This window comes from Protomyctophum bolini, assembly GCF_963924005.1.
Source record: "Protomyctophum bolini genome assembly, chromosome: 1".
NCBI classification, from domain to species: Eukaryota; Metazoa; Chordata; class Actinopteri; order Myctophiformes; family Myctophidae; genus Protomyctophum; species Protomyctophum bolini.
The window spans coordinates 31,961,694-31,988,377 of NC_137862.1; the positions used below are offsets into that span (position 1 = coordinate 31,961,694).

Consider the following 26,684-nt stretch of genomic DNA (forward strand, 5'->3'; position numbering starts at 1 on the left):
GGTTCTAGTGGTTACTGTCAAGTAATAGAGTTTTTTTTCAATCTGTCATAATATAAACTACTATTCTCTCAAGGCCTACTGTACTGGTTAGTCATCTGGTTGCACTCTCATACTTGTATGTGTACCTGTAACAATGACAATAAAGTCTGATTCTGATTCTGGTTAGGATGCCTCTTGAGCGTCTCCCTAGGGAGGTCCTCGAGGCACTTGGTCTTGGAGGAGACCCCAGGGTAGACCAAGGGTGAGATGGAGGGATTACATCGACTCAATGGCCGTTGGAATGCCTCTGGATCTCCCAGGAGGAATTTACTAATGTTGCTTTGGAGAGGGAAATCTCTGGTGGAGCTGTTGCCCCCGCGACCCAACTACAGATAAGTGGTTGAAGATGGATGGATGGATGGATGGATGGATGGATGGATGGATGGATATACTGTACTGTAGGCCTATCTTAGGGGGAAAGATTGACATATTTACGTACCGTTAATATGACATGAATGTCAGGTTCTATAAAGTAACAATGCAATTCAGGGGTGCCTTGGATGAAAAAACTATAATAGATTTACAGGGGTGACCTACCTAAGACATTGAGACAAGAAGTAGAAGAGTTTGAGAATCACTGCCTTTAGTGCCCACCTATCCTGTGTTCCTTGAGAGCAGTCAGTGTGCCTGCAGAAACCAGCAGAGGGCGATGTTTGCGCCTGTATAGTTTCGCTAGTATGCATGCATGGAGGGTGTTTCCTGAAACGCATACTTTAGGATTATATGAAGAACACACCCAGTGACATCAGTGAGGTTTGAAGACGGGGAGAAAAAAAAGTTCCTGCTCAAACCAAACTCAAACTGTGTGTTGTTGCAGTCAGAGAAGGAACACAAGGGGCCGAAAAGGTCCTTCCCATTTTTTCTGTTAGTATTGCCCCACACAAGAGAAGAAGTGCGCAAAGGTGTTACGAACACGGTGTATAACTTTAAACTTTTAGAAGTGAGTGAGTGGGGAGATTTATTTACAACGTGATGTCTCAAGAACAGAGGATGTCAACTTCAGACGAGATGGACGCGCTCCGGCCGAGATATGGCTGTAAGTTAAACTTTACTTTACGTTTTAGGAAAGTCAGAAAGGTTTTATTTCCTATGCTTTATGCCATACAAATCCGTCCCGTGTCGACTTAACTGTTACTGTACATTCGGGTTCTGCTTGCGGGGCTAGTCCTGTTCCTGCCTGGCGTCGCATCATGCGCAAGGTCAAACTCTCATAAAGATGATAAAGTTTATTTTATTTCTACAAAGAAAGTTTGGACTTGACTTGTTCTGATAGAACAGCATGGTTTATAAGTGACTTCCGCGTTTTGGTTGTCATTGGTTGATTGCTAAAGTTGAAAGAAAGAACTGCAGTGCATTTCCAATTGTTGCGTTCGAGTTTGTTGTATTTACAATAATTAAGTAAAAGGTCTTGCTAAGTGCTTTTGATGCCACCGTGCAGCAGCACAGTGTCACTCATGATGGGCGGCACACTATATGCTATAAACAACTTGACATTAACATTCCGATACTCCCCATTATTCACAATCATAAATCAAATGTTAAAAGCAACAGATGACATAATAATGGTGTCAGTCTTTCTGTGTCAAGTGGAAAAAAGGTCAGAAAACGGAGCGGGATCGAACTCCGACGCTTCATAAGCACAGTCTAATAAAGTAGAAATGTGATGATATCATGGCTAATATCCAAAGAAGGCTAAATGTACTGTACATTGAGTGATGGAAAAAAATCCCCCTTGGCTTTGTATTGCGCGCGCTCTATAGCCCCCATCCCCCTCTCTATAATAAAAAAAGGGAAGGAAAAAGTATTTTCAGTACTGTGCTGTGCAGGCGGGGACCCGGTCCATTCTGTATATTTGTAATACCACCATGGGAATCAAATCACCACCCCAGACCCACATCATTGTTTAGTTGTCTGTCTATGAATAGGCTCTGTGCTGTCATTTCATTTAAGACAAAAGCATAATTATCCACACAGCCCCAAACAGCCTTGAGCCTATTGTTTATGCACACTACTAGCCCAGATAAGATTGTAATGTATGTAAACTTTTACTCGTTGAGTGAGTTGTAGAAAAACATCTTTTTATGAAGCAAATGAGAGGGTGGAACTTTTCTGCTTGGCAAAGTTATGCAATCACACCCTGATACTAGTTGTTTCTGGAAAGTTTGAGACAGCCCTGCACCCTTGGTGAATGAATGGACACAAATCATGATCCCAATCACCTTTAATTATTGTTATGTTATTATTACTTACTACTATTGAGAGTTTAGACAAGGACACATAGCAGACATAATGAGAAATACAGAGATTTATAAATCTACTCTGATGTTGCTGTGTGTATCTTTCAATGCATTGCTGTGCATTGCTGTGGCATCATATAAAACAGTGATTCTCAACCAGTGGTCTGGGCACCTTGAGGGGGTTCCAGGTGGTCCCCAGCTAAATGATGGAAAATTGGTAACCAAATGGACCCTTATTGGATGTTTTGTTAAACAGCTGCATTACTTAATTTACAAGAAGTCTACACAATTAGAGCATGTAGAAGAATTGTTATTTTGATCAATGTTTGCCAGTTATCTTTCCTATACATCAATACAGCATGGACTTGTGGACATAATCTTGTTCAACAATAACAACATATTCAACGTTTTGGGTCTGAGAGGCTAAATCTCATCAATGGTCCATGGCTCAAATAATGAGCCTGGATATGAAAAGGTTTGAAAAGCACTGATATAAAAAGTATTCACCCTGTATGTGTCGGTTGGTTGGCAGCTGTTCTGGATGGCGTGGAACGTCTCACTGCAGAAGAGATGGACGAGAGGCGACAGCAGAACATGGCCTACGAGTACCTCTGTCACCTGGAGGAGGCTAAAAGGTAAGAACGCCACCGCTGATGTCAGTCATTTGGACTCCATAGAACAGAGTCAGCATCATGCATGTATTCTATGGAAGCATGTACGCAGGAAAAATAGCCAACCTTCTACAAGCTCTCGATGTGTCAGTGACGCATGCACTGAGAGCTTGTAGATTGGCCATTTGCCCCTCCTATATTCAGCTATTAGTGTAGATTGTCATCTTACACAAACATTAAATTCCCATTGACAATGAATGGAGAATTTACGTCATAGTGTCTGAGCAAATAGATATGTTACTCATGATGATGCACGATGATAAGAGCACCCCTCACTTCACACAGGTGTGATTTTTAAGATTACAGCCACAGAGAACCTAGAACCTGGCCTAAAAGTCTAATACAGTATCTCCCCTCAGTCATAGGGACTTGTGATGTTGGCTTTCCACACGGGAGACCTGGGTTTGATTCCCGGGTCCGGGGTGTTAACAATAGTACCGTGACCCAGATCAGGTTTCTCTGTGGGAGGAGGTCAAAAGGGGGGTGAGTGTAGCAAAGTGGCTGACAACCTAAGCCTGATGGCCTAGCTTATTCTGGGCCAGATCTGATTGATATGATATGACCTAAGTTTATCTGGCCTCGATCAGACTCTCTTGGATTCATCCAGGGACGTCCGTCCATCTTAGTGGGCAGAATTTATGTTGGTTAATTTGCTACATCTTGCTGGTATAGATGTGTGTGTGTGTGTGTGTGTGCGCTCTTTTCATGCTGTTTATTTCACAAATCACACATTTTAGGACTTGGTCATCATTTCAGCCGTGAGATTTCTTCGCACTAGACAACCTGTTAAACATGTATCCTCGCCACTGAATGGCCCTGCAGTCTGCATGTGTGTGCATTCTTGTGTATGTGGGGGGTTATTATACACTCGCATTGACCTAACATACTCTAGGCGTCAGTTGCACTGCAGGCAAGCGTTTCTTGTGCATGGATTCTAGTAACCATCTGCTGTAGTGAGGGTCCTTGGCTGCTGTGTCTTCATTGTATATCTCTTCATGGGATGCTCTATACTATGTTTTCACACTTTTGGCTGTTATAAACAGATATATCTGTTTATAACAGCCGATATTGCAATAATTTGCAATATCGCGTCCTCAGTAGTGTATTACAGACCAAGGCACTAATCATTTCTGAACAGCCTGAGTTAATAACATTAACGACTTCGTCTTACAGTAAGCAAGAACAACACAACGTCATCTAGGATCATAGCCATATAGGTAAATAGGTCTAATAGTAGAATGTCCAAAAAACAAACTAATCTGTACATCGAAACTATACACTATATGATGCCAGGTCAACAATGTCCTGGCATCTGTCTACATAAGCCCATATATGCAGATAGCCTTTTGCGTAAGCCTGCAAGGTCAAGTGCTACAGGCTATGGTGGAGTCTGAAGAGGTGAGTCTTCAGATTATAGTGGAAATGAATGCTAGGTTGTAGGACTGGGATAAGGTCTACAACCACATGGTGATGGTTACAGAGCGTTACGGTTGGCTCAGATCGAGCTGAGGTGCTTTACTTAGGCATGCCATGTCTGTGGGTGTGTGTAGGCCCCAAAGCGGACTGACGCATGAAGAAGAGGAAGGACCAAGCGAGACAGGAAGTGACTCGGTCCGTGTTGACTTTAGTATCTCCCCCTGTTGCTACAGAAACGCACGGTTGTCGTGGTAACGGGTTCCGGTGTGAGCGGCTTGACTCATTGAGCATACACACCAGATAAAAGTTGAGACGTTAATTGTATTACTGCAGACTTGCAGTGCACTCCCATGCATGCATGCATGCCCCTTGTAGTCATATTTAATGTCCTCTCTCCCCCTGAGTCAGCCAGCTGATATTAAAGAAGACAGACACCGACCGGTACACCCCTACGTTTATTGTGTTGATTCTGCACAGTTGTGTCTGTGCCTTTGAGGCTGTTTTGTCCTGAGCTGCAAATATTGACCCTTTATAAGGAGTCTTTAGAGAGATTTCTATTTCCAGCTCCCTCCCGATCCTATACTGAGGTACCAACTTCGTCATTGGTATGTACGTTATGTGCATGCCGTTTCTCCAACAACAGAACATGAGTTTCAGGTACAAGTAGGCAGGCCACCTGAAGCTGCAGGCTTAATGCTGTGGGGAGGAATGCTCATGCAAAGTGTTTGGAGGTGCATGCCGTGTGGTATGGCGAGAATGTCTCTCGTTGCACAGGTGCACAGCAGGGTGTGAGAGTGTGAGCTGGCGTTTGTCTGTATTCAATCACACGAGTGAAGATGCCCAAAGGTCATGCCCACTTACCGGAAAAGTCAAATTTCTTTATAATATGATAGGTAAGAGTGGTGACGGTCACTTGTAAAAATAATAGTGTGCATATTCTTGTTCTTCACGAATATCCTATAATGTCAGGGAAACTTATCAGAATAATGTCAAATCTGGGAATATATATCTTACCAAGAATTGGTATTCTTCACTATTCTAATGTGTCAGGGTGTTTACTAACAATATCCCACATTGGTTTCTATTCAACCATTCCTAGCGGAATTTTTGACAGCTGCTGAAAGTTGGGGTACCATCAACAATCAATATAAGGCAAATTTTTCTAAATTTCATTATGCTTTAAGTAGCATGTGACGTGTCAATTTAGGGGGTTTTCATGATTCTGAATCCATTCCAAGCATTCGTTTTTCACGAAAAACACTCCTTGGGCTAAAAACGGCCATAGCCGTTGGAGTGGATATGGCCGAATAGGAATGCCTTAGTCATGAGGGATGCATCATGACTAAGGCACAGTTAAGGCACATGATGAAACACTTAGGTTAGTTGTGGGTGCACATCTTGTGTATGGAAAACAAACAAAATGTACTTCAACCAAATCAAATATGGTTTACTGACCTTTGAAGGTACTGTATTTGATGTTTAGTCAGCTTGCTTATAGTGTGAGCTGTGAGGGATGCAAAATATAGGCTATCACTCTCATGACCACGATACCATCAAATGAAATGTTAATGTCTGCTCAGTTTCATGCCACCTGCTGTGCAGGACAGGTTATTAATATCATTCCAAATATTTGAATAGTCTCTGTCTAGCTCCTAGGCTACCACTCGGCTACATTTATGATTCACATAACTGTGATAGCATAGCATTACATTCTGAGAAGCAGGAAACATGTGAAACACTGTCTCACTCAAAGACTGCCAAGATGTGCTATGCTGTTGCTCTTGTGAATGACACTGGCACTTCACTGCTCCTGTGGAACTGCTCATTTGTCAAAGTGTGTGTGTGTGTGTGTGTGTGTGTGTGTGAAAATGGTAAATAGTGCATTTATATAGCGCCTTTATCCAAGGCGCTTTACATAGATAGTGCATTACATTCACCTATTCACATACCGATGGTGGAGGAAACCATGCAAGGTGGAACTGCTCATTTGTCAAAAGTATGGTATGAAATATATATGAAAAAGGTAAATAAAATGGTAAATGGTGCATTTATATGGCGTGTTTATCCAAGGCGCTTTACATAGACAGTGCATTACATTCACCTATTCACACACACATTCACACACCGATGGTGGAGGGAACCATGCAAGGCACCAACCTGCACATCCAGACCATTTTGGGGTTCAGAGTCTTGCTCAAGGACGTTTCGACACTAACTCTGGGGGAGCCCGGGATCGAACTGGGAACCTTCCGGTTCCCCATCGACCGCTCTACCTCCTGAGTCACTGCCACTCCGTGTGTGTGTGTGTGTGTGTGTGTGTGTGTGTGTGTGTGTGTGTGTGTCGCGGCTTGGCCTGTTGTTGTTGAAAACTGTCAAGTGGCATTTCTTCCTCAGCCTAGTGGGAATATGCATTTGGACGCTGCGTTGAGGAGTTGTGGCGATTTGTACAAAACGGGTACAAAGCGGGCTACTCCTGAAAAGTTTAGAAGCCAATTGTAGCTAATGAGGGTGGATTATGAGAAATCAAACAAACCCGTCTTCATCACATGACTATGGAGAGCATGTGTACCGATTTGCGTGAAATTTGGCTAAAATCTGAAGGAGTAATATTAGAAAATGTGTTTTACATGTCCTGGTGGCGCTACATAGCAGCAGATGAAAAATTAAAAAATTCCAGGCAAAAGTTTTTACTTGGCCTCTAGGGAGTTGGCATACAAAGTTATCCACAGATCTGCAGTTGGATGTAAATACACTTTTCGGCCAGTTATAGCGCCACCATGAGGCTGAGTTGAAAATGTTCACGTGGCATTTCTTTCTCGGCCTAGTGGGAATGTGCGTGCACAATTTCTGGGGAATCACACGATGTGTTCATGATTTGCAGCATTTTGTTTGAAACTGAGCACTCTGAGCACACAGCCAATCTTAGGCAATCAGGATGGAGTCTGAGAAATCTGAAAGACCCGTTTCGTTGAATGGCTCTAGAGAGACTGTACCAATTTGCGTGATGTTTGGACAAAATCTGTAGGTGAACTGTCCAAAAACTTGTTTTGAACAAAGCGGCCTCCTGGTGACGCTATAACAGGCCGTTCTGGACATTTTGGGGCAGAGGTTCATCGTTGGCATCCAGGGAGTGTGTGCAAAATTTCGACTGGGTTAACTCAATGTCTGCCAATGACTGAATTGACTGATTTTTCAGCAACTCCAGCAGCGCCAACGACGACTTTATCGTTTTTTTCAGACGGGTATAACATGGGACCAATTTAAAAAAAATTAAAATTAAAATTAAATAAAAAAATGTATAGAGACTGGCGCTTAGGGACTTTTTGGCACTTCTTAAAAGCGATGGATGAGTTAGTGCCGGAGTTTATCTGTTCACGGACGGACACACGGACGGACGGAGTGCAAAACATACTTAGTCCATGAGCCCAGACCAGGATTTTCACTAGTGAGGGACATTCAAGGTGGCAAATGCCATCATTTCTTTTGTTCAAAGACACTAACCATAGATTCACAGAATGAAAAATCGCAAAACATGTCATACAGAGGGAAAAATGAAGAATTATCTGTCTTTCACTCACTTTAATCACACACACACACACACACACACACACACACACACACACACACACACACACACACACACACACACACACACACACACACACATCACTGTCATATCAATATCAATTATTCAGTATTCATCATCATTATCGTCACAAAATCAATCCTCCTCTTCCTTCTGATTGCTGCAGGTTTGTAGCTTGCACATTTCTGTGCACTTTAATTTGTTGGCAAGCTTGCAGGTCCGTACACACTTGCAGGCCATAAGTTCCAGCCCGGCCATTTGTGTACTGGCCATATATGGAGTGTCTTGAGTCTACAGGGTTTGACGAGGTCTGATCAACATATGGAATGTTCAGAACAGGTCAGCTCCATAATGTGCCAGAGATCTAATGGTGGCAGCGGGGGCAATGTATCTAGTGTACAGGGTTTGATGAGGGCCCAGGTAGGGCCGGGCCGGGCCTTAATTTGCGGGCCTGTTGAGAACTCTAGGTTTCGCTTAACTTTGAATGGACAGGTATCAGTCAAATGGGAGACATCGAAGAGGAAGGATGGGTGGGGTAGGATCAACCGACATGGAATGTCAGAACAGCTCCAGTTTTGAAGCTCCATATATGCAGATCTAGGTGATGATCCAGTCTTATCCATGTATGGCTATCGATGAGGCCAGTGTCGTGATCTTCATATATGGAGACGGCCATATCTGGATTGTGTCACAAGGCGTGACGGACTGATGGCCATATGATGTCACGAGGCGTGATGGATCATATGCATGACTGACGGAGCGACGGAATTGTTTTGCAGGTATTCATAGTAATCTGCGACCTACGATCACAATCAGTGGACTTGAGCTAGACTTTTGTACCACTTCCGACAGCATCCAGGCTGTGCAGTAATATCCATGTCAGTCTCTTGCAAGCTGTTGAGATACAATTTCAGTGGATATCTTGCCTTGCTGTTACCATAAAATCTGGGTGCCCTGTCTTCCACATGATAAGTGATGGCCACCCTGGCATCTCTTCCATTTGGCCTCCTTCATGGAAGATGGGAGATCATGGCGGTCAAAACACTATACATTCCACTATAATCTTTGGCCTTTGTTTGGCAGGCGAAAACATTCAGTGGTAGCATTCTGGTTGCTGATCAACATAACATAACTAAAGTCATATACTCTTCTGGTTGGACAGCATTTTGAGTATGACCTTGCTCTCTCGAATAATGTCCACAAGGCCTCCAGTGACCTTCATGATGTGAATTATCCACCCAATGGCAGAGGGATCTGATTCTTATTGAACATGACATGTACATTGATGTATTCTTGTCTTTTAGAGGGGAATCAGAGGGGACGTACATGCATAGCAATGAAGAAAGAAAAGAAAGGGGAAGTTCCCCAAGGCATTGAGGGAATTTAGGATTACTGGCTCTTATCTTCCTTCAGGATTTTATTCTAGTAGCATGGCCTGCTGCTCATGCTCTCAACCAGCTGCGCTGACTCTGCACATGGTTGGGACACTGGTTGGGAAATAGGATGGTTTTCATGTGTGCTTATTCTTGTGCTTTGCTTCTAGTATTTGCCTTGTTGTGGTAGGCCCATATAGTGTATATGTGCCTATTTCCAGGCTCCATCAAGCTTCTATCAATGGTGTTGGGTCCAAGCGTATCGGTCTTCCAGTGATCATGCAGTTGATCCGTTGTGTCTGCTTCAAGACTGTTATCAGTGTTTGCCATTCATGAGGTAGAGCTGCAATCAAATGCAAAGCACGAAGACCTCTGTCAAATGCTTCTCAGATGCCAGGATTGAGTTATATACTGACCAGATAGGGATATCCAGGTGTGGTGGAGGTAGGACTGCTGTTTCCTCAGATCTTTCAGATGGCAACTGGTCATTTCAATAAGTAGTGACTGCTAAGCCCTCAGGGACATTTTGCTAGGAACCCCAAGAGGGTGACAGGTCATCTGTTGACATGGTGTCCACGACCGGGGCATCCTCGGCTTCAGTTGTGCGCATGAAGACTTGAAGACGCGGGCGGCTGTGGCTCAGGAGGTAGAGCAGGTCGTCCAATGATCCCTGGGTCAGCGTTTCGAATCCCGACTCCTCCTGTCCACATGTCGAAGTGTCCTTGGGCAAGACACTGAACCCTACATTGCCTCCAATGAGTTGGTCGGTGTGAGCTCGCCACCATTGGTGTGAATGTGGAAAGTGAGGACGCTGGCGTCGACTTGTTCACCGCTTCACCTCATTTCTTTCATGGCTAGTGCTAATTATGCTAATTTATTACTATTATTATGTTTATATATTTTATAACGTAATGTCATAGCATTTGTGTGTGTGTGTAATTATAAGTGTGAATCAAACTTAATTGTAACATATACCATCTACAGTAAACTGCACAAAATCCTACTATAATGCGAGTTAAGAGGAAAAATAGTATTAAAGCTACTCTTTTGAAAATGCTATCATGTCTCAAAGTACTTATATGGACCCAACAAACAAAATGGTAGCAAAGATATTTTGCCACCAAAAATGGCCCATGGACTAACTCTCTCCCCATGCCTTCGGTGGAGACAAATATGTCACCTGAAAGAATGTAGGTTGTCAAATGAAAACATACTCGGATGGATCACACTTCATGCTGTGAAGTGTGGCATTACTTATTGCAGCAGTGCGAGTAACCTCCGTTGACCTTCATCCTATTTGTTAGCAAATGTTAGCCATAAGAGCCGTTGTTGTGCTAAACCTGGTGATATTGATGCTGTCGCTAGCCCTTCAGCATTCTGTTTATAACGTCTCTCTTGGAGTCTTTTTTTATGTCACTTTCATTCTCTCTAGGAATGCAGTCGGGCTGCATGTTTTCTGTTTGATACCAGTGGGCTTATTGATCCGTGCAGTCAGTGTTTTCTGTTTGATACCTGGGATTATTTTTAAGATATCTTTGAGGCTTTTTGCCTTTATTGATAGTCAGACAGTAGTTTGACAGGAGGAAGGGGGGGCACACAATCTGTGCAGTGTTTTCAGTTTGATACCTGGGGCTTATTGATCTGTGCAGTGGGCTCTCTTTAACCAATCAAGATGACAGTGAAATGTAGTGCACATACTGTATGATGGGAGTCGAGCAGCTTCTGTCCTCCTCAGGCAGTCGTTGTCGTCTGTCCTCACTTGTTTTCTCTTCTCATCACTCTCACCTGCATACAATTCAACTGGAAAAACGTTGCATCACAGAACGTTTACAGGTTTAATTGTACAAACATAGCACATAGAAACAGAGTGATTTAAAAACTAAATAAAAGGTGATACTTTTATTTAAAAAACAAAAAAAACAAGAAAAAAAAACATTTTTGTGCAACACTGAATTATCACCCAATCCTAGTTTACACACTATTAAATGTAGGTTGTTGTTGCTTTTTGGACATTGTCTTCTGCATTCTGGGCATGTGGATGGTTCTGATTCCAGGTCATTCCACGCTACCCCACCCCTGACGCAAGCCTGTGCGCTAACATACTCGTATAACTGCATAAATAGACACTAAAGGACATTTAGGTTGACTCTGTTCCAACTTCTACAATGGTCCTTTTCTTTTCTTTCTTATAATTTTTTTTCTTAAAAGTCGTTAAACTGTCACTTCACCGTCATCTGGGACCCCCCCCATTTTTTATTTATTAAATACAATAAAAAATAAAATAAATCATTCTCACCCACAGGTTGAGAACCACTGGTCTGCACAGTAAAGAGAAGTAATTGTGTGTGGTCGTTCGTTGTGAGTGAGCCAAATGATAGCTTTTGTTACTGAACTGAGAGCTTAAGTGAAGGGGATTTGCAGCTAAGGGAGTGCCAACGTAATTGTGGCTGATGTGGCATTTATTCACCTCAGAAGAAAACAACGCACTGCAGAATCAGGTGTCCCTCCCTCCATTGATCCCCTGAAGCCTCCTCCCTGTGCTGTGTCTGAACTAAGGTATCCATTCATCTCCCTGGAAAATGTACTAACTTCATGGATGGTCCCTCACAGTAGAAACGGAAACCAGTCCACTATGTCAAGTTTTTAACCACACCTCATCATATTTCCAACAGTGTATTGACGACGACGGCTGTTCTACTGGCAGACTTGCACTGGTTTTGCCAGCAATCCTAGCTGCTTAGGTCATGGAGAAGTGTGTGTGTGTGTGTGTGTGTGTGTGTGTGTGTGTGTGTGTGTGTGTGTGTTGTACACACAGTACACTTCGGTGTGAGAGAGACAGAGAGATGGAAAGGTATACATCTCATGTCAAAAACAAAATATATTTGACCATCCATTAGCCTAAATCCAGTTTATACCGTATGTGACTTGAATATTTGTGTTTGAAGTTGAACTAACCGCTCAGCCTAAATGAAAAAGTTGTTGATTGAATACTGGAGTGGCTTACACAGGTTAACGTGCCTCTCTTCCTGGTTTTATTCTACAAACACTGCTCGGCTTCCATGGGAGCTGTAGCTCCCACTGAAAGAATCAGTGAGTGTGAAAGATTATGGATGTTGGAGGAACACGACATGTAATTGTTTACTGTATAAAGTTCCCATAACACGCTGGCCATTTGCTTGCAATTTCCTGTTTTCAGACATCTGTTGTTGAAATTAGTATTATGTAATGTAAGGCTGTGCATTTGTACTGCAATGCGCAAGAACGATGTCTGCAAGCAGGTGAAACTCCCTGGGCAGTGATAAGATCTCTCCTCTAGAGACTTCTGTGGTCTGACTAGTGTTTAGTTCCTTCTTAGCTTGCTCGCTGGCTGGAATCATTATTAAAGTGCCTTAGCTTGCTCGCTGTCTGGAATCATTAAAGCGCCTTAGTTTGCTCGCTGGCTGGAATCATTAAAGCGTTTAACCTCGGTCCTGTCAGGCCATGCCAGGTAAAGTAAAGGCCATTGTTGACAGCCAGAACTGGACACTGTACAAGTTCCATCACTTACTAGGGGGGGGGGGGGGGGGACTTCAGTGAAGAACACATGTCATCTTTGAGGCTGGGATCCAACAATGAGGAACCGGAATACTAGGTGGTTCTCTTAACAATTTAATTTAAAGGAAAACCATAACTCTAAGTGGTTCCATTTGTTCTCTCTCTCTCTCTCTCTCTCTCTCTCTCTCTCACACAGAGACACACACACACACACACACACACACACACACACACACACACACACCCATCCAGACCCCCCCCCCCCCATCCTTATTACCGTCTCACTGTGAAACCTGAGGCAGGGAGTTACTCTTCCTGTTTAGATATTAGTCCGCCAAATCCCAAGTGTTTACTTTGAATAACATTGAGAGGGCTCAGAACAAGAACGAGCTGCTCGGGTATGTATAATGTGGGGAAACGTGGTGGCATGCTTTAACCACTTTCACTTTTTAAGCACTTTAGGCATGACATTTATATGTAATTCTGCCTGTCATTGGTTACATTAAAATGTGCTTTGCAAAACCAAATGCAAAATACTAATAGCACATCTACAAGCTCACAATGTGTCACAGATGGTAACCGGAAGACTCACCCCTGGGCCCTACACACTAGACCCCCATTTTTCTTTCATTCAAAGCAACCAAAGGCCTGTCTCCCCCATCATATCTATATTGGTAAACCCGTACCCAACAAGCTGAACGAAAACCAAGGCAGAAAACCAAAGCCACGAACAGCTACGTCGCTACTGCAACGCCCACAACACCATCTTACACACTAGACTCACGCACACTCACTTCTCACACACACTCACACGGGCAGTGACGTCACACACTTACCCTTCGCAGTCTCTTTGCAGTGTGTGTAAGCGATCTCTTCATACACGGCCCACGCCAACCCCAACGCAGACCACCAGCCAAATAGACTTTTCATTGGCACTAACACTGGCTCCCTTCCACACTCACGCCGGCAATGCATTTGTTTAATACAAACATTTTCTTCCCAAAGTACCCACACCCCCCAGGCAACAGCCTACGCTGTTGCCACAACACGCCGAGAAACAAGGCATTTAATCACGCTACTTACATACACTGCAACTCGCTTACAATTCGCAAACCTGGCAACACTGCCCTCTCTTACCAGGCCCGCCCCCACACTAGCTTGACAATGTCATCTCGCGCAGCACAGAATCTGATCTCGCGCAGGACATTGATGAGAGAAAGAAGGAACAGGAGAGATTATACGATCGCTATTTCGCTTATTCCATCTAAATCTCTTTATTTACAAAATAAATGACTCGACGATTCCCTTAGTTACATCAACATTGTTCTTTGTCATTAATCGGATTGTGCCAAAATATCACCCTTACACCGATCACTTTGCCTATTTTCGCCACACAGCCAACTGCCCAGTACACATGTATACATACGCCTGCACGCACACACACGCACATGCACGCCTGTAAGGCCCCCCCACACACACACACACACACACACACACACACACACACACACCAACATGCGATTCATTAAATAACTATTTCTCCGCACGCGCGCACACAACATTATTCACGTGAAGCCTACAGGGAATTACCGACGGAATGTATATATATACACACACACACACACACACACACACACACACACGCTTAGAATTTATAGATGCGCGATTACATAACAGCTGTGCGTCATTATAGCCACACACGTCTCTAACTTGCGGTCACAGTCGCGAAACTTTTCAGTTGTGTGGTACTTTTATATTGATTTAACTGTAACAGAAAGTTCCCATCTCCCAGCCACGGAGCTGCAACAAAAAGCAACACTGTTTGTTTCTGGCCAGTGTTGCCAAATAAGCGATTAGTAAGTAATGTAATTTAATTTATCAGCGATTTTGGGATTATTTTTGTAGATTGAAAAAATATTGGGGGTCCTTTGCTCTTGCCATGACAATGTTTGAGAACCACTGCTCTAAAACAATATTAGACAAAGTTTGAGACACAAACACATTGCTCTCTCTCTCTCTCTTCTCCTTTTGTATAAATTAAATAGGCCTATTCATGATTCTGCTTATAGAGAAGTAGCCTATGTTAGTTTGTTTTATGGACTTGAGAGCTACTTTCAAAACCACCAGCTCAACATACCCACCAAATAAAACTATCATCCCATTGCTGCAAATAGTGACAAAATGTAATTGAGGGGCCTTTCATATAAACGCACATGCATGGGAAATAGAGGGGGAAAAATGCAAATCGTAGGCTTTTACTTTTGTTGGTATTTGACTTTGCTACTGATGATTGTAAGCAACAACAAGTATTGCATTGTGTGTTTGAGCTGACAGGCCCTTTTTGATGTCAATCAATCAAGTCATCTCAGGTCATCTAAAGCGGCAGATGCAAAAATCGTTTTTTATATTAAAATTAAATATATTTTTAGTGCCATGTCATGTGGTCTACCTGCAAAGCCTTTGTAGATCGTGATCTACCATTTGGGCACTTAACGTCAGATCAGGGGTTTTTCTCGGCCAGCGCCAAAAATGCTCCCCGAAAGCATAATCGCAGCAAATACCGGCCACTGTGTACGAGCCTTAACATGTTGACTACACTACACTACACATAATAACTAATAACCCGTTTTCAGCTTAAAGCAATTATATTTCATTGAAGCAACTCCTTAGCATTGTTTTCATACCATGGATGTGATAAGAAAATGTATCAAACATAAGGGAAATATTAAATAGTATCGGGTGTACCAGTTTGGGCTTTTCTTTTTTTTCAATGGGGCAATACATTGATTAAACAAACGTTTGATTGAGTTGTACAATGTTATACAACCCTAAACTACTTTTAGAATACACTACACAATACAATACAATTTTAGAACATATAATATTGGCCAATATGTCAAATATGTAAATATTACATATAATGGCATTGAATGGAAGCGGACCATTTGTAACACATGTTACAAATGACCCGCTTTTGCAAGTTTTCTTTGCAGTTGCTTACAGACCAGAATGAACGTGAATTCCGTCTAAACACGATGCAAACTAATGAAGAACATAAGCATGAACACATCCATGTGGATTTTTATTCACCAACACCAAAGACAAAAATTGTAGCACACATATACTCCAGGTGTAAAATTATACGCATTTTGAAGGTAAACACTTCAAACTTCCTGGGCACGTAGAGTACGTTGCTGGACACATACTGACGCGATGGCGTCATGGTTGCGTTGACCAATCAAGAGATAACGTCCATGTTACAACCGTGAAGCGTTACAACCTTGGCGGCTCTCCCCTACATTTGTTACTAACATTAGGTTGTGGCGAAGTAGAAACGTGGCGAGCAGATAGTGTGTTTTGGACAAACAGGCTAGGTATTGGTGTTGATTTGGGTCAACTGGACAAACAGCGTGGTGTTGTTTTGTGTCTGTGTTTGTGTTGGAGCACCTCAGTGTGGCCGTACAGGTCATGTGCAACCTCTTCCACAGAGAGATGGAGACACTAAATCTCAGCTGGACAAACATGTTGGCACGCATGCATCGCTGCCTTGCATGCTGTGTGCTACTGTTGAGTCTGTCACTTACTTTGACTGATTTATGGCATTGTCTTTCTGTTAAAATCCAACTATGTTAATTTAAGAAATCTGGGCATATAGGTCATTGTTTATTCTCTGTGCACACGTGTAGCCTATTGTATGTCAGACTGTATGTCTGTCCCACAGTCACAATCCTTTAGTAATTAGGCTGTGGAAATATTCAGGACAAAACAATGGTACATTTCCAATAACCCTTCCGTTACTACATGTGGAGTCAACTCCCGGCATTTATTTCTTCCCATAGTGCGTGGCGAAGTAGCTCTGGGATGAGTGCGCGCGAAGCGCGCACGAAATTCTAGTATCTTACAAGTATGATCGTACCCTACAAACCCACCCCGCACACTCAGATCAGCCAACGCAGGGAAGCTGGAAGTACCTTCACTAAAAACACTGGGACAACGCTCCACATGTCCCAAACTCTTCTCCCTTCTGGCTCCAAAACTATGGAATGCACTTCCCATCACAATCAGAAATGCAGCCTCACTCCCAATCTTCCGCTGTAGTCTGAAAACCCACCTTATCACACTCCACCATGGCCCGTTGCCCTAGCCCCTTAGCACTTTATGTAGACTTAGATAGCATTTTAAACAGACTTATAGCATGTTACGTAGACAGCACTAGAATTGCATTTTATGTAGTCATAGCACTTTATAGTACATATGTATAATATAATATAGTATATGTATGTATAGTTTACATATATAGTTTCATGATATAGATACTCCATTGTTACGTTCTTAGCTTACGCATGTTTCATGATAACTACTTTTTATATTGATGTATGCCATGCTTTTTGTTATTGCTTAATGTAATGTAAATCGCTGGATTTAGAGCGTCTGCTAAATGCCTAAATTGTAAATTGGTTTAGGCATAGTTTAACTGAGGTTACGTTTAGGAATAAGGTCAGGCTTAGGCATACTTTTTCTGAGGTTAGGTTTAGGAATACCAGGTGAATACATACACCTGATTTTACACTCTGTTGCATGCTGAAAGTAACCAATCTACAAGCTCACAAATTAACACTAGTGGTGGCAGGATGCTTTCTGATTACAAGCATGTGCCGTTCTATTGGTAAGCTGCTGCACTGTATGTGTGTGTACTGTACATGGCATGTGTGTGCATAGTTCACGTCGTGCACGTGAGGAAGGCATGAGAGGGGGAAGTTATGTTTACACAGTGCCAGGAGGAAAATGGCTAATGTTTGGTGTTCCTTATCTGCAAAACTGCACAATGAGAAGTAGTTACACATCCATCTTTCTTTCTAATCCAGCTCTATCCCTCTCCCTCTCCCTCTCACTCACTCACTCACTCACTAGTAGGTCATTTCAGAAATACCGAGCACCAAGACAGACGGGGGGACGGGGGAAAACAGAGGGGATCAGAAAAAGACAGAGTGAGAGCCAAATTGTCCATTATTACATGCTTTGCTGCAACACTGGAATCCTGCACTGACTGACCTCTGCACAGTTAGCCACACTCATACAGTCCGTGAACAGCTGGTGTGTGTGTGTGTGTGTGTGTGTGTGTGTGTGTGACTGTGTGTGTGTGGGTCCAGTATCTTTAGATGAAACATCGGATTGGATGCCTATAGCGCCGTTGGTGAATGCACAGTATTGCGTCAACAAATAATAACTAGTCTAAAATGTTAGGCAGGGACTAGTGGAGAAGACATCCAGTAAAACGAAAAGATAAGTCATTTTATGTTTGATTGGTTGCACTCCGGCGTTGCACTTTGAAAATAGCGGTTCTACAAGATCATTTTGTAGATCGACTGTAGTGTAAAATCAGGCCCACCAAAACACTTTCTTTTGTTGACAAAAATAATTGATGTACAATCATGTACATTTAGTCGTCTAAAACGTTTCAGATGACTAAAACAAAAAAAGATCAAGAGACTGACTAAAATCCATAAGAATTTGCTGTCAAAATATTAACACTGCCAATTACAATAGGCTTCTTCAAGTAGTGTATGGATGTAGATGTAGTAACATGGACAGTAGCTCTGACTGCCAGGTGATCTCTCCCTGGACAGGACAGTGGTCACGTGACAGCCTTTTCCTATTAGGTTGACCTTCCAACGATGGACTGGCTTAGGTTTCCTGCCAGAAAGAAGGGAACGTGACATTAGGCAGGATGCCATTTCAGATGTCGCTGTCAGATGGAAACCTTACGGGCTCAATTATATACGTCATATGATATTATTCAAGTATTTTTATTGAAGTTTTTTTTAACATAAGACAGGACAGGTACAAGACAGATACCGGACAAACCAACAACAACAACACCAGTATTCAACATTCATGTAAAAATATATATTATATTATATTATATTATATGATACTATATATATTATATTATTGTCTGAAATACAATGTAAAACAAGACCCTCCAAATTGTACATTTCAATAACTGAAATAAAGTATAAAGCAAAATACATTAAATAAAAATACAAAACAAAAGGAAAAAGGGGGGGGGGGGGTGGCCAATGGTTATGTAGAAAATACTACCGCAAAGTAGGTTAGGAACGGTTGCCAAACTCTGGTATATTTCTGAGCATCACACTCTGCGCATCCCGATTACACCTGGGTCTGACCATCTCTTAAATGCAAAAAGCACTATTTGATTTTACACAAGAGTGGCTCTGTGCACTGCTCTGGAGTGTTGCCATGTCTGTTTATTATAAGCGACTTTGGGCTTCTTTTTCTGTAAAGTTGCTTGTAAATATTGGTAGTTGTGGTTGCTTTTCTTGTGCTTATTTGGGCTTTTCTCCTAATGTTGTTTAAACCAGTGATCCTCACACAGCGACATTCCCATGTCAAGGACCCCCAGATGAATGCATTTGCCCAACCCTAATCTAAAAATATTTTGGGCCAGTGACCCCCATGACAGATTTGTGTTTTTTCAATAAAATGTTTCAAAAACTTTTGTCACTTTTTTCAAAGATTCCTTTTGAAAATAGCAGATCTACCAGCTCACAATGCATCACATTGCGACGTGTAACATTGTGACATTGTGAGTATTGTCGGTTTAAACATCTATAGTCAAATAACATTCTGTAGCGGCCACAAGGGGGGCAATATCTCACAACGGGTAAGGGCTAGTTCTATACATTCATTAAAACTATGAACTCGGACTGCAGGGGGACATATATTTATAATGATCATTATAACAATGCAAGAAAATATTTAAAAATATTGTGGACAAATATTGTGGACAATCAAAATATGTTGGACATTTTAATGTGGTGTTATTCAAATTGGATTCATTTAAAATAGGTGTTAGAGGTCTCAGAGCTCTTTGGTAAAAGGTTGATATTTGATATGTTGAGGTCATAGTTCTCTCAATTCTCAACTTTTTTTTAGGTGCCGGTGGCATTTCAACTCATTCCTTCGTCATGACTCGAATTAAATGAAATAAAATAAAATAAAATAAACGTTATTTTACAGCTGTTTTTCCATTGTGTGTGTGCCAAAGTGCATATACAGTAAACGGTACATACAGTATAGTGCAAATAGCCGATACGTGCACTAGGCTATATTTCCTCCTTGTTGGGATGGTGAGCTCTTCACAGCCCGTTTGACTTTCATAAAAAAAGTTGAGATTAGAAAGGGTCATGGTTCTCTCATTTCTCAACCGTTTTTTTAAATGTAAAAGTCTCCATATTCCTTAGGAATCTTGCTTTCAATGCACCATGCACATCGGGAGCAATTAGGGGTTCAGAGTCTTGCTCAATGACACTTCGACACTCTTAGGGCCGATTCATACTCCTGTTTCGGCGCTGTAGTGCCGAAATGATTTCGGCTCGTCAGAAAATTTCAGTAGCACCGAAGAGCCGACTTTAGGACGGTACCCGCCCCCCCGAACCTCAAATGACGTCAAATTGTAGGCTCTACAGCGCCGAACCGACTTTTATTCGGCTCTAAAATAGGAGTATGAATCGACCCTAACTCTGGGGAAGCCCGGGTTCGAACTGGCAACCTTGCGGTTCACATCCGATCACTCTACCCCAGAGCCACTAACTTAAATTCCAACAGTCACTCTTTAGTACCTGTGTGGATTCCAGAGAAGACTTGCATATTTGTGTCCATTTCCTCATGTCACTTATATGGCATATTTGTGTCATGTACTGCAGTATGTTTGTTTTTTCAGCTCTGCTGCTGCTGTTTAAGTTCAATTGTCGACATTCTAAAAATCCCCTTCATAGCCGGTGTTATTGGTTAAGTGCAGGGTGTGTCTGTGTTTGTGCTAGGTTGGTTGGGAAGGGTGTGTGTGTGTGTGTGTGTGTGTGTGTGTAAGCCTGATAAAAGAACCATTAGTACGGAGCCTTTATGGAGCCTTTCACTGCTTCGGTGTGTGGAGTGAAAGGAGTGGGTTGTTCATGTCTGGCCAGGCCAGGCTCTGTGTGCCCTGGCCTGGCTGCGCTGGCCTGAATAAGAGGCCTGTGTCGGGAGAGACCCCATGTCATGATTTCCTGGGAGGGGAGTTGTTTCAGCTGGCAGTTGTCTGTGTGCGCTCGTGCGTGTGTGTGCATGTGCATATTGTGTGCGTGACTGCGTGTGTGTGTGTGTGTGTGTGTGTGTGTTCTGAAAGCATGTGTTCATTATCTTACTCAGGATATAGGTGACCTTGTTGCAGCGAAGTCCAAGGACAAAGTTGCATAGTGTCTTAGAGACAGAGAAAGAGGCAGGAGGCGGGAGAAGGCTTGCCTTCCTCCAAGGCCAAGTTTGACCGTACTCTGTCTGCCCTTGTGAAATGCCTCATTATAAATCCAGGCTCAAGAAAGTGGATTTCATCATAGCTGCAGAAAGGTGATATGTTTTGGGTATATTGGCTACTTCTGTAATTAGACAGCTTGCCTAAACCAATCAATTTCTCTATTGTGTGTGCACAAAATAGTTTTCTAGCTCTGCTTTGGGTGCTGAAAGTTAGGTTAGACCCTGTCCAATGTATACAACGATGAGCAGCTGATGGATTCTGATATATATCTGTGATGATGAAATGAGCGCCCCTCACTGTGATTGTTTTGTTAACATCCTCTGACACACCTCTGACTGGAACATAATTGTCCCTCACATAGTGAGATTCAGACTTTCTTCACTGGACTTCAGTGAAGCTATCAAGGGCTGGGCAATGTATCAATATTATATTGATAATATCGTGAGTGATATGAGACTAGACTAGATATCATGTGGGATTTTGGATGGGGTAAGATCTGTCATATGGCATCCGCATAAGTGTTGTCTCTTCCTGGTTTTAATCAAGGAATCTCTATTTGAAGCTGGTCCAGCTGGCTCCATTTACTGCCATGTATTACATCGAACTTCCGGTACAACCCCTGATGAGGGTCATGACGCATACCCGGCGTCCATAGCGTCCTTTCCTTAAAATAGAGATTCCTTGGTTTTAATCACATAAGGAAGGGGCGGACGTAGCTAGAGAGGCCATATGAGAAACAGAAGGTCCCTGGTTGGCAGTGCGCCCCTGCTCTGTCTGTGTCAAAATGTCCCTTAGCATGACACTTATTAACCCATAACTTCTCCTAATTCGCTGGAATGGGTAAATACTAAATACATTACAGACATTTCATGTATGTATAAATATACCGTGACGACAACAACACATATGCCAAAGGGGTGGGGACCAAATTATTTTATTATCGCCATGAATTAATTTCCATCTGGTTGTGTTTGTAGTCCGTTCAAAGTTGAATTATTTGTACGACCTTACTTCCTTGTACAACCTTTCTTCAAATCCATCCATGGTATGCTGCCTGCAGATTGTGGAAATAAAACAAAATAAATCACAAGCACGCACCCTGAATATCTGGCCAGTCACGCACAACGTTCACATTGGTATCTTCTGAGGTGGTGTTTGTCCACCTAGAAAAACCTGGAGATGCGAGAAGTGCCAAAGATTCACACGACCTTGCTGAACTTCTTTTCTGCAAGACGTATTGCTCGCTGCAGCCTTTACTTCAGTTCTTGGAATGTGTGTGTATGGGCAGTGAAAAGGTGCTAGGTTCAGTACGTTGTACGTGTATCACTTGTTACTAGTGGATGTTGACAATGTCGGGTGCAGGAATCCAGTGGGCCAGGCCTGCCACGGTATATCTGCCCTGTGGCCCATGGCTGACACATGCACACTGCAGGAATGTGACTCCACACTCTATGATCTCAGGGAAATGAAATGTCACACAGTGGGAATGTTGGGAACTCATCATTTAGGAAACGAACACGTTGTCGTGCAAAAAGAGCCGATCTACAAGCTTGCAATGTGTTGCAATGCAAAGTTTTGTGAGTTTGGTTGTATTTCTTTCAAAAGATATTTGACAATTTGCGCCTATAATGACATGCCCAAAATGGGTTGCAAATGGTTAACTGTTGCAGCTCTGTTGAACTTTATGACCCCTTTACTAAAAAATATATACCAACATTTTGATTATTAAAAAATGTGTTACTTTTCATAATTCTACTATAATTCTACTATACATAGTATTTATAGTATGTGTGCTTTGCAATTTGCATGCTTTCGTTGCATCATCATTCAAATGGGAGCTATGGAGCAAATGAACAGGTAGTTGTATTGTAGCTCTGACCTGGGCCTCTTGTGCTCCTTGCAGATGGATGTATATTATATAATAGTTGTATCCTTCTTAAACTAATGGCCTAAGTCATTTTTTAAGGAAAAGTATGTTTTTGGCCTAACTTCAGTTCCTCATGACACTGGCCACCTCTGGTAAAATCAACAAAGTCCTAATTGATTCATTTTTAGTATAAGTATATAAGTATTTAATCCTATTTAACCAAATTATGTTACATGATAAATTGCTATAAATGTTTTTGGTGAAATTATTAAGAAATATCATAGTTTTGTTTTGGATCATTTTAATTTAATTTTTCCTGAAAATGTCAATATCCAGACCCCCAGGAACGGTACCGTTCCTGGGGGTTAGTGCTCCCCCAGAGTTAGTGTCGAAGTATCCTTGAGCCCCTAATTGCTCCTGATGTGCTGGTTGGTGCCTTGCATGGTTTCCGCCGCCATTTGTGTCTGAATAGGTGAATTGATGCACAATCTATGTAAAGCGCCTTGGATAAAAGCTCTATATAAATGCACACTGTACTGTACTGTACTGTACTGTACTGTACTGTACTGTACTGTACTGTACTGTACTGTACTGTACTGTCACACCTGAAATCACGTAATGGCTGCTGGGGTGAATGGGTCATGCTCATACATACAGACCTACACAGTTAATATCAATGGATGGTGCTCGTGCACAGACAGACAGACAGGCAGGCATGCACGCATGCACGCACATAATGGAGGTGGTTTGCACCGCTCAAAAATGACTTGGACCGTTAGTTTAAGAAGGTGACGGTATGCTAGCTCTGACATGAGTCTCCTGCGCTCCTTGCAGATGGTTGTCTAATACAGGTAGTTTTATGGTAGCTCTCTCTGACCTGGGTCTCTCCTGTACTTGCAGATGATTGTATAATAGTTGTATGGTAGCTCTCTCTGACCTGGGTCTCTCCTGTACTTGCAGATGGTTGTATAATAGTTGTATGGTAGCTCTCTCTGACCTGCGTCTCTCCTGTATTTGCAGATGGTTGTATAATAGTTGTATGGTAGCTCTCTCTGACCTGAGTCTCTCCTGTACTTGCAGATGGATGGAGGCCTGTCTGGACGAGGAGCTGCCCCCCACCACGGAGCTGGAGGAGGGACTGAGAAACGGCGTCTATCTGGCCAAACTGGGCAACTTCTTCGCCCCGCACACCGTCTCCCTCAAGAAGATCTACGACCGTGAGCAGACGCGCTACAAGGTGAAAACGGCAGCATGCATGATGATTCATGGAACTAATTAAGTCGGCATTGGGAGTTTGATTTAGTGCTAAAACACGACCAGCCCTGCCAGGGCTGGACAATAGGCATGTAACGATATATCGTATATCGATATATATATCGATATTATATCCCGACGATATGTATCGATTTATTAAAAATAATGATTTTTTTACACTTTTTGGCCCGTGACCCAAATTTGCCAGGGACCAAACTTGTGAAAATTGCACATCTACAAGCTCACAACACGCTTTGCACCGCATTGTGAGCTTGTAGTTAGGCTGTCACTACTTCTTAAAGTTAAACATTTAATGTTTTGAAATAATAATAATTTAAAACTAAATATAGGAAACAAAAGAAATAAAGGAAGCCATAAAAATGTGTCCATGCCCAAAGTACAGCAGTAGCTGACAGTCAAAATGACCACCACACTATTATGGCACTATGACCAACCTTGCTGCAGAAGGAACTCAGCATGTCAAACATGGCTGCCGTGGTTGCTGCGTTGATGGAATGCCACAGTATCCATCCAGCCCCGAGTGCATCAGTCTGAGCCCTTACACTGTAAAACTTGATAAGTTAATAGTACTCAAAAAATTTGGTGAAACTTATTACATCGAAAATTTTAAGTTAAATAAACTTGATATTTCTCTTTAAAAATACTAATACAAATCTAGTATTGATAACTCTAAAATGTTTGTTACATGTACTACTATTTTTAAGTTATATAAACTTAATATTTCTCTTTAAAAGTACTAATACAAATCTAGTATTGATAACTCTAAAATGTTTGTTACATGTACTACTATTTTTTAGGTTATATAAACTTGATATTTCTCTTTTACAGTACCAATAAAAACTAGTATTGATAACTCAAAAAATGTTTGTTACATGTACTCATTTGCTTAGGTTAAAAAAACTCAATATTTATATTTTTACAGTACCAATAGAATAACTCTAAAATAGGTTACCTTTAGGAAAGTTTCTAAAGCATTAAAGATGAACTGATTAATGCTTTACAAACTTGCCTATACCTAAGAATTACCCAGGTTTACAAAACTAACATACAATAATAAGCAACAGAAGGATGGCACTGGAGCAGGTCTGACTGTAAAAGCCATTTTTTATTGAAGGTTCAAAGTAAAAAGACTCATTTTGATGTATACATCTTGAGTCTACGACTCTGATGAAGACAGCTAAACTTTAGTCTTGGTATGTACTTTGCACCTTAATAAACAAGCACCAGTGCTGTCCCTCTTACCTTGCTTCTGTGATGCACCAGACCTGGCTGATGCGGTACTTCGATTACAATGAAGCAGCTTTTACTCTAAAACACAAACACATTTAAGTCAATTAAAAACAGGTTAACACAGAAGATTTAGATTTAAACACAAGTTACTTTTATTAAGTAAAAATATTAAACAAGTTACTTGTATCAAGTAATCAACATTTTGTCAAAACAGAGCAATGCATTTATCAGTGCAAAATATTAACAATCTGAACAATTGTGCACATCCTAATATAGGACTCGAGAATTGAATACAGTAATACAGTAACATCACAGAAATAACTAGCAGTACAAACAGTATGGCAAATATGCCATACTATTTACACATCCACATAGTACTTGGTGAAGCGTATATCTATTCTACATCCGAGCATAGACTTGGTAACAGCCTCTGATTGGCCTACCGACCCTACAGACACTGCCCTTCTAGCCTGTCTAGCCCCTATGGTCTTACAAGACTGTCCTCCGATACGCAAAGTTACTCCATGGTGGGGCATATTACAAGTACAAGAGAATGGCAGCATTATTGGCACGAGCGACTTTAACTTTAATTTTTGTAGAAGAGGCAAACTAATAAATGAACTAAACTTGTGCTGTTTGCTTTGATTGGATGTATTATGGTTAGATGTTCTAAATACAGTAAAGTGTTGGTGTTAAACTAAATACTATTATACTAAAAAGATCAGGGGAAAGATAACTTTTTACAGTACAATAATGTTTCAAGTTTACACATGTATACAAATAAACAGGCCAACGGCATAAACAATATTACAGTTTGCCTGTCTTCTACAAAAATAAAAGTTACAGTCGTGCATGCCAAGCTGTCATTCTCTTGTATTATATCGTATTTCCCACCACGGAGTAACCTTGTGCAGCAGACTATCCAGCATGCATCCTCCACCTCGGAGGAAACATGTGGTAAGGCCGGCAGTGTCGGTAGGCCATAGGCCTATAGAGGCAGGCGGGGCCTCTGATTGGAATAAACATTTGTGCAGAGTGTTTTCAAAGCATTAATTGATGGAAATGTGCACACACAGTCACTGTAGAGACAGGGCAACCGACTGACTGAGGAGACATTGCTATGATGCAAGCGGTAGTGTTCCAGC

At 42.0% G+C, this 26,684-nt stretch overlaps 1 protein-coding gene across 1 annotated transcript in view; it reads left to right on the forward strand.

Moving 5' to 3' along the window:
• The first annotated feature begins 780 nt into the window (after positions 1-780).
• Positions 781-26,684, forward strand: part of iqgap1 (IQ motif containing GTPase activating protein 1) — a 72,860-nt gene continuing 46,956 nt past the window's right edge. Inside the window, exons 1-3 of the mRNA XM_080769301.1 lie at positions 781-1,075; positions 2,809-2,911; positions 24,115-24,271. Coding sequence (XP_080625427.1) covers positions 1,012-1,075; positions 2,809-2,911; positions 24,115-24,271 — 324 coding nt within the window. The 5' untranslated portion in view covers positions 781-1,011. The remainder of the gene's footprint in view (positions 1,076-2,808; positions 2,912-24,114; positions 24,272-26,684) is intronic.